At 34.3% G+C, this 14521-nt stretch overlaps 2 protein-coding genes across 2 annotated transcripts in view; one reads left to right on the top strand and one right to left on the bottom strand.

Annotated features, from left to right (window-relative positions):
• Nucleotides 1–4289, top strand: part of ggps1 (geranylgeranyl diphosphate synthase 1) — a 31585-nt gene extending 27296 nt beyond the window's left edge. The window contains exon 4 of the mRNA XM_079855674.1: nt 2233–4289. Within this exon, the coding sequence (XP_079711800.1) occupies nt 2233–3048 (816 nt within the window). The 3' untranslated portion in view covers nt 3049–4289. The remainder of the gene's footprint in view (nt 1–2232) is intronic.
• A 7570-nt stretch (nt 4290–11859) lies between these two features.
• b3galnt2 (beta-1,3-N-acetylgalactosaminyltransferase 2) overlaps nt 11860–14521 on the bottom strand; it is a 30211-nt gene continuing 27549 nt past the window's right edge. Inside the window, exons 11-12 of the mRNA XM_079855673.1 lie at nt 14135–14191; nt 11860–12334 (exon numbers count right to left, since the gene is read on the bottom strand). Of these exons, the coding sequence (XP_079711799.1) occupies nt 12206–12334; nt 14135–14191 (186 nt within the window). The 3' untranslated portion in view covers nt 11860–12205. The remainder of the gene's footprint in view (nt 12335–14134; nt 14192–14521) is intronic.

The raw sequence follows: 14521 nt of genomic DNA on the forward strand, positions 1-14521 counted from the left end.
AGTAGCTTTACAGAAAATCAAGATGTATAATAGTTTCTAAAATCGCATTTAGCAGAGCTGGGTGACAGCTTATATTTTATGATGCAAGCAGTTAAAATTGGCTATTTATGCGAGAATACTGTATGTATGCTGAAAGTTGGACATACTTTATATAAAAAGCTGTGCAATAACAGGTACATTTGCAACTAAATAAAAAAACTAGATTGGTTATAGTATATATTGCTTCAAGTACTGTAAGTAATAGTATGTGGATAAAGTTGGATATAATATATACAACTTTATTTAGTAATGCAATGATAATATAACTTTTATATAACCAGATTTAATGTTGTATGATAGCAGTGAGCTATTATAGTAAATTGATTACCATTGCATGTAAAATGGTTTTAAGTTTTAAATGGTCCTATATTTATTAATACTGTGTAGTGATATAATATTCTAGTTTTAAATTGATTCAATTAAATTATTTCTTTAAATAAATAAATAAATAAATAAATAAAAATCTGGTAGTTGAGATTTGTGATATAATATATAATAACATACCGGTCAAGTTTGGAAACATTAATGTTTTTGAAAGAAGTCTCTTCTACTCATCATGGCTGCATTTATTTGATCAAAACTACAGTAAAAATTGTGAAATGCTATTATAATGTAAATCATCTGTTTTCTATGTGAATATACAGTAAAGTGTAATTTATTCCTGTGATCAAAGCTGAATGTTCAGCATCATTACTCCAGTCTTCAGTGTCACATGATCCTTCAGAAATCTCTCTAATATGATGATTTGATGATCAAGAAACATTTGATTTTGTTATTTAAGTAAAAAAAAAAAAAGAACAGCAAAATGTGGGATCAGTAATTCCTTTCTTTTTTTAAAGAAATTAATCGTTTTATTCAGCAAGGACGTGTTCAGTTGATAAATGGTGATAGTAAAGAATTATATTTTAAATAAATGCTGTTCTTTTTAACTTTATACATCAATTAATCCTGAAAAAGCATCACAGTTTCCACACAAATATGAAGCAGCACAACAGTTTTCAATATTGATAATAATAATAAATGTTTCTTGAGCATCAAATCATCATATTAGAGTGATTTCTGAAGGATCATGTGACACTGAAGACTGGAGTAATGATGCTGAAAATTCAGCTTTGATCACAGGAATAAATTATACTTTACTGTATAATCACATGGAAAAGTTATTTTAAATTGTAATAATATTTCACAATATTACAAATTCTTTTTGTGTGTTTTTTTTTTTTTTTTTTTTTTTTTTTTTATCAAATAAATGCAGGCTTGATGAGCAGAAGCATTAATGCTTCTTTCAAAATCATTCAAAATAGTTATGTTTCCAAACTTTTGACCAGTAGAGTGTGTGTGTGTGTGTGTATATATGGGTCAATGACGTGACGGGTCATTTTTTTGTCCAAAGGCCTTAATAATAATAAAAAAACAAATATATCACATCCAAAGTATGTAAGGTAGTACAACTTGATCTCTTTTACTGAATCCAAAAGGTTTTAATTATATTTTACTACATATAAAGGTATTTGAAAGATTTTGAAGTGTCAAAAGGTCATTCGGTAAAACCGATATAGTAAATATTTAAATGGAATAATATTGTTTTTAATAACTAAAGGAGCTACAATTATACAAATATAAAGCAGATAAAGCTCTTTTTTTTTACATTTCCCCTTTTCTCCTTTCCCTGTGCGATGTTTTACTTGAATATGTTGTAGTGTTTAGAGTAGTCCAATAAATGATTACATTTATGAGATCAGTGATCATTTGTTTTAATATTTCTTCTGTGGTACACACTATATACTATCTCAACATCAATGTCAAATCAGTTTTTAACTTTCAAATCAGTGGTTAAACCCAATGACTTTTTTGGTGACAAATTTTTTCCATCTTGTAAAAAATGACAAAAAACAGTGTTGATTGTACAAACCACAAAATCTTATTGTTAACAGGTAAACTAAAAAATGGTTTCAAATATAGTTATATCTCCATTCTATTTTTTTACAAACCTTATTCGTCAATGACCCGTATATATATATATATATATATATCTCATCGTCCAGCTCTAATCTGCTAATGCACGTTTCTGACTCGCTCTGAATATGATTTGAGTGATTTGATTATTTCCGACTCTATTATACGTGTAAAGCACCTGTAGACTGAATATCATTGATCTGGTCTTCATACTGATCTTCTATTTGGTGTCCTCAGGTCATTATCGAGGTGACGGAGATGCTGCACAATGCGAGTCTGCTGATCGACGACATCGAGGACAGCTCTAAGCTGCGGCGAGGCTATCCGGTGGCCCACAGCATCTACGGCGTCCCGTCCGTCATCAACTCCGCCAACTACGTCTACTTCCTGGGCCTGGAGAAGGTGCTGATGCTGGAGCACCCCGAGGCGGTGCGAGTCTTCACCCGGCAGCTCCTGGAGCTGCACCGTGGACAGGGCCTGGACATCCACTGGCGGGACACGTACACCTGTCCCAGCGAGAGCGAGTACCGGGCCATGGTGCTCCAGAAGACCGGCGGGCTCTTCGGCCTCGCTGTGGGACTCATGCAGCTCTTCTCCGACTGGAAACGTGATCTAAAGCCTCTTTTAGACACTTTAGGCCTTTACTTTCAGATACGGGACGACTACGCCAATCTGAATTCGCGAGAGTACACCGCCAACAAGAGCTTCTGCGAAGACCTGACGGAGGGAAAGTTCTCCTTTCCCACTATTCACGCCATCTGGTCCCGTCCCGAGAGCACGCAGGTGCAGAATATCCTGAGGCAGCGCACGGAGAACCTGGATATTAAACGCTACTGCGTTGACTACCTGGAGAAGGTGGGATCGTTCGCATACACGCGCCACACGCTGAGGGATCTGGAAGCGGAGGCGTATCGGCTCATCAAGGAGCTCGGAGGGAATCCCGAACTGGAGGCCTTGATGGAGCATCTGAGTCGCATGTATAAAGAGCCGGAGGGCGGGGCTTCTGCTGGCCAATCAGAAGAGCCTGAGGGCGGGGCTTCTGCTGACCAATAAAGAGCATGGGGGCAGGGCTTCTGCTGGCCAATAAAAAGAACATGGGGCGGAGCTTCTGCTGGCTAAGCAAAATAAAATGGGGGTGAAGCTTCTGCTGGCCAATCCATAGAGCTTGGGGGCGGAGCTGCAGCCAGCCAAGCAAAACAGTGATTGGGGTTCATCGCGTCTGAACACTGAACTGACTTCTCAAACTTTTCTTCTCCACAGCAAATTGCCTTCAGTCCAAAGTCTCTCATTGTGTCTCGTATTTCAAGTTGTTACTGGAGTATGAAGTGAAGAAGAAACTGTTCTGGTGGAGAGATGCTGCTCGCTTCAGTATGAATGACAACCGTTACAGACTGACGGATGAAACACATTAACTTTAAACAGTCACTCGTTTCACCTCAAAATCAAAGCAAATACCATTTTTTTGCTTTAAATGGTAAAGATCCATATAAATTTGGCTTCATTTTGTTAAATTTTTTTTTTGGCAGTGTCAATTATTTAGGACAATAATATAATTTCAATAATAATTTTAACTTATTATTATTAGTAGTAGTAGCAGTAGTATATTTAAACATATTTAAATGTCTGTTGTACTGCCTCTAATAGAATGTTTAAATCAGTAAATAATGTTATTGTAATGGAATAAAAATTTAGTGAAAATAATTTGGGAATAATTGGAATGTCCAGACACACAATAATGTGAAATTAGTTTATATACACTTCGTGTGTGTGTATATAATTACATTATATATATATATATATATATATACACACACAAACAATAATTACAATTTTTTTTATATATATAAAAAATGTTATTTTTGCTTATGATTTTGGGGTGAAATGTGACCTGCACATTTTTGTGAATTTTATTTGTCATTAAAATATTATTAAATAAGAGCTGATTGCCTCTCCCGAGTGAACCGAGTAAAAATCTTGTTGTTGCCTGTAGTTTTGCAGATGCTGAAGTTGAAACGAGGCCTTTAACACTCCTGGAATGAAGCTCGTGTCTTTCTACATTTTAGCAGCTTTTGGTTTTGGTGACTGATGTTGATGATGGTGAGAGTTAAAGATGGATCTGTCACTTTTGGTGCTCGAATACCTCTGAAATAGTGAACTGGGATCTCAGTGTTTGATGTATGAAAGGTCACTGGCTTTGACCTTTGATAATATGTGCACATTTGTTTAGACTCGTATAGCTGAGGTCAATGTTTTCAGGAAACACTTCTGTTCTGTGAATAAACACACTTTCATACACTACAGTCTTCCTCGAGTGTGTGTTGAGCTGCTGTGTGTTTTTCTCATGAAGATGAAACTAATGTACATTGCATGCATGAATAGATTTACTACTTTCATGTAATATGAAGAATAATTGTCATGTGTTTACTAGTTGGATATTTATTGTGGGTAAAAAGTAGCGGCTCCTGATACGATGCTAATCTTACAAGTCAGTTGCATTGTCAGATCATTGACAGAAATGACAGAACAGAATCTCAACACTTGGTGGCGCAATAGAGACACAAAAGCAACAGCTAGAATTACATTAGAATAGAGCAGGGAAGTAAGTAGTGATTTTATAAATATGAAAAAAAATTCACATTTTATTATCCTCATTAAGGTTGTTTGTGCTCCAGCTTTGCTGTGCCACTTCAGCAGGTTTCACAAGTTGGTGTGGAAAATATATTTTCTGAACTACATAAAAACCTGAGAGAAACTAATGAAAACTATAACTTTAAATGGAAATATGTTGCAAAAGAATTAATGGTGTACTTAGTGTTAAGAGGTTTGTTGAAGTATCAAGCAGAATTAAAGTGCACTGTGTGTGTGTGTGCATATCGTCCTGCAGCATTTGTGCTCCAGACATGAGTGCGGTTTCTTAGGATTTTCTTTTCTTTAAAACAGAATAGATGAAAAGCTATATTTAAACAAACAAAATAAATAAATAAACATCTAAAAGAGTGATAAATATTTTACATTAAGGTGCGATATTTACCCCCTTGTATTTACACTGCAATTACAACTGCAGAAATTCTGAGATTAATGTTTAAACTATTACAATTTTGAATATAGAAATATGTAATGGGAAAAAATAAACTAAAACCGCCAGTAGATGGCGCCAAGTTGCGTCTTAATGAGCGAGTCATTTATTAGAGGATTCATTTAAACACGCGGATTCATTTAGTAACGAAACTGCAGTGTTTCTACGTATCGGTTCGTTTAATTATTGTTTTGTTTATTTATTTAGTTATTTTGCGCAATAGTTTGCAATTTGGGGGCATTTTTTCAGCAAGAACCAGTTTTTTTTTACCCTGAAGTAAAACATATAGCTAGCTGTATATAGCCTATCTATGGCTATATAATAGTCTATAGGCCTAAGTAAAATAAAAGCAAAACATTTAAAAACAACATTTAACAGCATGTCGTGTCCATTAACCAACATAAGAGAATCGTGAACACGCGAATGCGTTATTATAATTATTAAAATAGTAGCCTAATTTAAAATCGCAGAGGGACTTTTTTTTTTCTAAGTGAAATCAGACGGAAAAACCTGGAGAAGTTTGAGAAATTCATGACGAACCAATCGACGTAGAAAAATATTTAATGTTTCTCGCATGAAAACGAGGCTAGTCTCCTCAATGTTGCTGTTGATGATTAAACACTGAAAATACATTTCTCATAAATAAAATATGACCTATTTAATTGACTGTAGGCTACTCCCTCACAGTACTTTATTTATTAATTTTTCCATTTAATAAACAATATGGCATTCAACGTGATGTCTATTTTGGGTGCCAAATACAATATTAAGATTAAATGCCACATTTTGAAATCATGCATGTGTTATACACAGCGAAAATAGCCTATATTTGACCTAAAATCGAGAATCGTCAGCAAGATGAGTAGCCTATAGCGTGCTGAATGTTTATGGCTGTCTTGTCAATGAATGGGACGCTAAATATTATTTGGGTTAAATAAGATTTTCCTAATAAATATACGAGAATAAACCTGGTGTCATCAACGATTCCTGTTCGTTCCATCCTATAACAAGTAGGCAAACGTTACTTGAATGCGACGAGCTCGTAATCGCGACTCCAGAAGTGAGTAGAGAATAATGTAGGCTACTTACTTTGGAAGCGTTCAATGATTCAACAATGAAACTCACCTGAAAAACATCCGCTTTCATCCGAGAGTTCAGCCTCTCCTCATCTCCAACACACTCATTATGAATAAAAACGACACATTAAAATAAAAAACTAAACCTTTAGCATGAAAAGCCCAGCGTTTGAGGGGTATTGGATTGTTGTGGTGTTGGTCAGGATCTAGACTCGCTGCAGCTGTTCAGCTTGATGAGGTGATGATGATGATGATGAGCAGGTAAAGTAAAAACCAAGATAAATTTGCTCAAACACTGTCCCAACTAATATAGACCTTATGACCACCACTACATATAAAAATCATAATGACTGTGTTAAATTGTAATGTTAATATCCTTAAAAATACATCTAGCAACAACCTTTAGGACACTCTAGCAATCTGCCTAGCAATCCAGCTAACAAATCTGTTATAAAAACAAGATACAGTGTTTTGCAATGTTTCTAAAACGTAGTTGTTTAAGGTCATGTTGTTAGTGCAACATTCTCCTAACCTCATTTTTTACACACAATATAACATTCTTTAAATATTTATTTGTAATATTCCAAGAAGGTTAACACATATTCCTCGATTAGGCTACAAATAACATCACGTTCTGAAAATATTGTTGTCAGAACATTTTCTCTCAAAGTTATGAGAACTTCAAATAATAAAAACAACAACATTGAAGGCCCGTTCACACCAAGGAGGATAACTATAAACTATAAAAATAACGATTTATTTATTTATATATATATATATATATATATATATATATATATATATATATATATATATATATATATATATATATATATATATATATATATATATATATATTAATTTAATATAAAAATCGTTCTTAATATTAAAGAATAGCAGAGTTCACACCACAGCTATAACGATAACGGCACAGAGAAACGATATCGCTTGAATCACTATAAGAACGATAAAAACATTGACAGCCAATCAGAAAGCGGCAGACAACCACGCGCTTAGAATAAACAGAAAGACATCGCTAATAAAGTTATCTTTATAGTTATTGGTGTGAGCAGGCCTTAAGCCTTCTTAGCATGCGCAGCATACATCAGCTTTACACTTCAAATGTGGCATTAGACGGTTTAATGCTAATCAGTAGGGATGTCCCGATACCACTTTTTGCCGAAGGAGTCCGATACCGATACTTTCATTTTTGGTACTCGCCGATACCGATACCGTAACCGATACCTGAATTTTCACTGCATTTGTAATTTTTAAATGTATTAGTAGATAAACCAAAAGAATATAAATCATATTAGTTGGCTTAATTTGTTCATCAAATATATATTTCTTTCAGTTATTTTCATGCTTAATTAAGCCTGCTAAAATGCATTGTATGAGCTTCTGTTACTGTCACTGTTCATTCTATTGCTCTATCATATTGTATCTTTCATTTAATAGCACACAGCACATATTTAGAGCTGCTTCAGCAGGGCTCAGTGCTGAGGGTCGGGTCAGCGGTTCAAATGTTTGTCAAAACCAGTGAAATATCAATTATTTAATCCAATTTTGATACTACAACAAAAACTACCTGCCTAATTAATGTGAATTTAAAACAAGTAAGCAGTCAGTAACAAAATAAGAACAAACAATCGAATTACAAATAGGACAAATAAATACAATAGAACAAAGAAAGACTACAAATGAAATAAACAGTGTTTTTAGAGTTTTTCAGGTAGATCTAACAGGTACAGAAATTTGAATAAAGTAATCAAATGTGAAAAAAAGCATATTCTTTACTGTATAAATTATATATAGATGGATATTTTTGTAAAGTTGAAAAGGGTAGCCTATTTAGTCAAAGAGCAGTGAGTATTTCTTTGTCCTTTGTTTGATTAACATTAAAACACAGAAGCAGGTTTATCAAACTGCTGCCCCTTTAAGACCGAGCGCACGGTCCGCATTTGAACATGCTACGTTCATTTGAGATATAACCGACTTTGTTTACTATAATCAGAGGTGGAATAAACGCATTTACACAACAATTACAACTGTATGATTTATACTAGGGTCTGAGCAGGCATAACTAATCTGGTTTTAGACATCTTTACACAGCAAATGCGGCACAGAAACCAAATCTGAAGCGGCATAAAACCATAAAAATGCACATTTACACAGAATGTTTAATGCTGATCTGAAGCAGCATAAATGTATTTACACAGGAATTAAAATTGTGGGAAACATAACTTTGAATATAACTAAACTACAAAAACAAATGCTATAAAATATGTTTTAAAATTAAACATAAATAATATAAACATTATATAAGGCATTGCATCTTTACACTGAATTTGAAGCTGGCACAGAGCAGCCTAAGCTTGGCTGTATAAAGATGCCTACAGTTAAGGCTGATCTGTGCCTGCTCAAAATTCAGTGTAAAGATGCAAAAAGACCAGATTATGCCTGCTCAGACCCACCTCAGCCCCTATTATCAAATTATACAGTTGAAATGACTGAGAATGCATTTATGCCACCTCTGAGCAGCATTAAAAAGTCTGTGTATAGACCTATGCCAGCTCAGGAGCGTTTCTGTGCCACATTTGCCACAAGTTAAGGCTGTTCTCTTTGCCTGCTCAAAATGTAAGGATTCAACGCAGAATAAAACCAGACTAAATTATGCATGCTCTGACCCACCTCAGACCCTACACTGCAAAAAATGCTTTTCTTACTTAGTATTTTTGTCTTGTTTCCAGTCCAAATATCTAAAAATTCTTAAATCAAGATGTCTTTACTGAAGTCGTAAAATGCCATAAGATATTATGTTTTGTTTTCTGGGAATATAAATCAAAATTAAGTATGTTTTTGCTTAAAACAAGCAAAATTATCTGACAATGGGGTGAGAAAAATAATCTTGTTTCGGTTTAAGAATATTTTTCTTACCCCATTTGCAGATAATTTAGCTTTTTTTAAGCAACAAATCTCTTAAAATCTCTTAAAAAATCTTGATTTAAGAATTTTTAGATATTTGGACTGGAAACAAGACAAAAATACTAAGTAAGAAAAGCATTTTGCAGTGTCAGATCAAACTTTACAGTTGTAATTGCTGTGTAAATGCATTTATGCCATCTCTAAGCTGCATTTAAAAGTGTGTAAAGACGCCGAAACACCAGCTCTGAAGTGATTCTGTGCCACATTTGCAGTGTAAATATTATAAGAACGTTATATAAATGTTATTTAAAGAACAGTTATTTTAAGATTACATACATTTTACAAAAGAGTGAAAGTTCCCCATCAGACTTCCTCTTCTAGTTCTTCATTTTATATTTAAAAAAAACTTTCAATGCATTTTTACATATTAAAATTTTAAAACATGCCAGGATTGGTTTGGATTGAATTATGGGATTACATAATTCTGACTCCAGATGGAGGCATTAAACTGAAATGATGTGTGTTGTCATACCAGCTCAGAATAGTTTCTGCACAAGCTCTTAGTTCTCGTCTCCCTGTTCGTTCACTAAAAGCTCTGAGAATAACATGCGGATGATTTCACTCAGGCAGAGCCGAGAAAAACTGAGAAGTTCTCGTGTATTTTGAGGTGACGTACTTTACAGAGGATTGAGGGAATGCCAGAAAAGGGCCTTCATTGGGAAAAGGAGATATGAAAAACAATCAGCCATATCTCATTTCAGTTCTGAATCATTTTTGACACCATGTGGAGAGAAACGATGAGCAAGTTTCGCATCGAGAGGTAGAAAATCCCAGCATGAACTCAAGCTCACTGATGATGGTTCTGTGTTTGAGGTAAATCTGGATGCAGTGACGCATTAAATATGAAACAAACCACATTACAGCATTTGACTTGGGCTCTATAACCTCATATTACCTCCTGCTAACACTGATTTCTACAAGCTTAACGGCAACAGTATATTTGTTCACCAGCGACTTTTTCATATCCAAGAATCTTACTGGAAAAGCTAGCGAAGGTTAGTTAAACTGGTGACATACGATATTTTGAACAATATGGGTTGATGGGAACTACTGACTTCCATGGTGTGGACAAAAAAATGCTATGGAAGTCAATGGGGTCCACACCTGTGTGGTTACTGGCATTCAGGAAATATCTTTTGTGTTCAACAGAAGAAAGAAATTCATACAGCTTTGGAATAATTTGAAAATTATATAATTTTTATTTTTGGGTGAACTATCCCTTTATTATGGAAGCTTGTTTCCGCCACAAAAGAAAAAAATTTAAATGATAATTGCGACTTTTTATCTCGCAATTGCGACTTTATATCACGCAATTCTGACTTTATAACACGCAATTGCGATTTTATATCTCGCAATTCTGACATATTTTCTCAGAATTGTGAGATATAAACTCACAATTGTGAGATATAAAGTCCAATTCTAAGGGGAAAAAAAAGACAGACCTTTTTTTTTTTTTTTTTTTTTTACCTCAGAATAGTTTCTCTCACAATTGCGTGTTATAAAGTCACAGAATTTAGACTTTATAACACGCAATTGCGATTTTATTTCACGCAATTCTGACTTTATATCTCGAAATTCTGAGAAATAAAGTCAGAATTGCAAGATGTAAACTCGCAATTGTGAGATAAAAAAGTCGCAATTATCTCTTAAAATTTTTATTCTGTGGCGGAAACAAGCTTCCATACTTTATGGCAAGACACTACATGAAAAAAAAATGCATTGTTTGTAGAGGTTTTTTTGTGTGCGATAGTTAATTTAAGGCTATTTTATTATTGGACATATATTTGCAAGATTTTAAATTCAATCTAGACCTTTAAAGGCTGTGAGTGAGTCAGACATCTCTTCAGCAGCTTCACACACACCTTTCACATCTATATTCTGAGGGTTTGTTCATATATCCTTCATCTGATTCATAGAACATTTTATTCCTAAAACATGGTGAAAATATTAGTTTTTTTCCTGGCTGTTGACAGTATGTTCTGATTTATGGGATGATGAAATCCAAAATCCCCTGTGTGAAAACCTGCAGCTCAACAATATCAAAGATTTGTTGAATTTTAAAGCTGGCTTCATCCAGTGTTCAGATTTCTGACCTGGAAATGTATGCAAATGAGTGCATGGTTTATTAGATAATGCATCATTTGCATATTTAACAAAACATTTCAGAAAACTTTAATATGCTATTCTCAATGTATGGCGATATCTATTTGTTATTTTTTACCCTAATCATCTACAACATCTTGCCTTAAAGGGTTAGTTCACCCAAAACTTCTGTCAGTAATTACTCTCCCTCATGTTGTTCAACCCCGTCAGACTTTCGTTCATCTTCAGACACAAATTAAGATATTTTTGATTAAATCTGAGAGCTGTCTCACTCCTCCATAGGCTTCTCTGTTATTGAAACTTGCCGGCCCAGAAAGTTAGTAAAGACAATGTTTAAAATAGTCCAAGTGACTACAGTGGCTCAACCTTAAGTTCATCAAGCGACGAGAATACTTTTTGTGCACAAAAATAACGACTTTATTCAACTCTTCATTTTCTTCTGTGTTTCTCTGAGTGAGTTCACGTAGTGTAACAGCGCAGCGCTTCTGGGTTGTACGTCAGAACGGAGGCTCACTATTGGCCGACGCTGGTCATGTGTGTGATGCTGACCAATAATGAGCCTCCGTTCTGATGTAAGAAGTTTCTCTACACTGATTCGTCATCACACAAACAGACACATTTACAGCCTGTTGCAATGTTTTTATTGTTCATAAATGAACATTTCAATGTAACAATTTTGGCGTCCAGCTCAGTTAAAAGCAGTGAAAAGGGTTTGCGTGTTTGGTGATGGAGAACTCGCCGCAATAAAGAAGGCAAAGAGACAGAAAGACACGTGACCAGATAAAGAACAGGAAAGCTGCCCTGACGATTCACAAACCCTGTATTTATGTCACGATCCTCAAAGCCTGTGACCAGTAACAGAAACGGACAAGTGAACATTATTATTACTGGGGGAAATGTGGAGCCTCTTGAAGACGAGACGAGAAATCTCCAACGCATCAGAGGAGTGTTGAGTGTGAAACATCAGTGTTCAGGAGCATCCGCAGGGATCGCCACACTTCCTCTTCCGTTCCCAGAGCGAGCGCAGCTCCTGAGCCGAATGCTGCGGCGACGACAACATGTCCACGAAACACTCCTTCTCACACAGCCAGCCTGAATCCTGTCTCACACACACACACACACATTAGAACCCCTTATAATCCTATAACACTCCATCAATGTCATGGTTTGATTCCCACACTGTACTGTCCTCTGTAACCGGTGGGCGTGGCTTGGGAGTGTCCTCAGGGCAGCGAAGCTAGTGCATTCTGGGAGTTGATGTCTTTTATCCACATGAGCCAAAAATACATTTTCTGGCTTTTCTGAGTCTACAAGGCACCAACTTCTAAAATAATTTCACATTTTTACTACATAAATGACCCAATTTAAATACACACTCATCTTTGCAGCGGTGAAATATCCCTTTAAGTAATGTGGAATTGTCAAGTTCAAATAACTTAATTTTTTCAATTAAGCATTACGTTTATTTAATTAATTTTAAGGCAACGGGTTTAAAACTTTAAGTAAGTGAACTGAACACTTTTTACAGTGCAGTTAATGCGTGAACTGATCAAATATAGACCTTTAATGCAATGCATAATGACCTTTAATAATGTATCGCTTTGAGTTTGCAATTGAATTTGCCAGATGCCTTTATCCACTTATTCATACGAGCTGCAATAATACAGGAATGACGAACCGCGCGACGGCTGCACAGATCAGCATGTAACACCCGGCAGTGTAATTCAGGACACTAAACACTCGACATCAACAAGAGACTTGTGTTCAGGCTCAGTATACACACAATTTAGTCATATATGGTAGTTTTTATATATTTTTTTAGTTTCATTTTTAAAGTACTTAAAATAGACATGATTGTGTTTACAATCAATACTGCCAAATATATAAATATAAATACAAATATAAATATATATAAAACAAATATTATATATATATATATATATATATATATATATATATATATATATATATATATATATATATATATATATATATATATATATATATATATATATATATAAATACTCTCTCATTATATACATACAGTGCAATGCATAAGTTAATACACCCATGCTAAAGTTGACTAAAAAGAGGAATAAAAAATCATCTTTTGGAAACTAGAGATTGGCATGGGGTACTTTCCATAAGATCATCTCTCAATGAAAATCAAACCAGCTATTAGGCTAACTGAAATAAAACCATGCCAATCTCTAGGTATGGTGAAGGCTATGTGATGATGTGCGGCTATTTTAATTCCAAAGGCCAAGGGAACTTTATCAGGATGCATAGTATCCTAAAATGTAATAAAAAAAAATACTTAAAAAATAAAAATCTGCCTGCCTCTATGGGAATTTAACATAGGGGTGTACACACTTATGCACCATGTATTTTAAGGAAGAACATTTATTTATTTACGATACATTATTCATTCACAAAGAAAATTGGTGTCCTTAAAGGTTGGATTTTTCCTAATTGTTTTAATTAAGGCATTAAGTTCAATTTCCAAAATATGATTTTTTATTCCTCTTTTTAGTCAACTTTAGCATGGGTGTCTAAACTTATGCATTGCACTGTATATTAACATTTATTTTAGATCATATTTATATTATAATATATATACATAAAGGCAATAGTTGGTTTTTAAATAATAATAATTGATATGTATTGATATGATATATATACACATCTATTAACGTTCATTTTAGATCACATATATATTATTATATGTGTTTATATATACATATATATATATATATATATATATATATATATATATATATATATATATATATATATATATATATATATATATATAATTTTTTTTTTTTAATTTTTTTTTATAAACATATATTATTGCTATATTATAATAAGGCAGTAGTTGTGCAGCTGTCTTTTTCACCTGATATTTGCGAGGTCCCACAGCTGCCATCCAAATGCCCATGCTCACGTCTTCTCCCTGTGAAATCATGCATTTACAAGCTGAAAAACACTGTAAATATCTTCTGCATACATCATCTGAATGAATTTGGCAGAAATGCCCTTTTAGCAGCATTTCTCTTGGCTCAGTGGCTTTATCACAGCGAGAAACCGATTAGAGACTCAACGTCCAGAACAAATGTGTGATATTTAGAGCGAATGAAATCGTTACAGGCGTATCTGACTCTGCAAGCATTGATTTCAAGAGAGCATCGCTTATGAACAGGTGCTAAAGGTGTCACGCGTGTCTTTGTCATCATGGATTTCTCTATATAGGGATCTTTATCATAATATAGTTGCATGCTGGGTA

This window comes from Squalius cephalus (assembly GCF_949319135.1).
Source record: "Squalius cephalus genome assembly, chromosome: 21".
NCBI lineage: Eukaryota > Metazoa > Chordata > Actinopteri > Cypriniformes > Leuciscidae > Squalius > Squalius cephalus.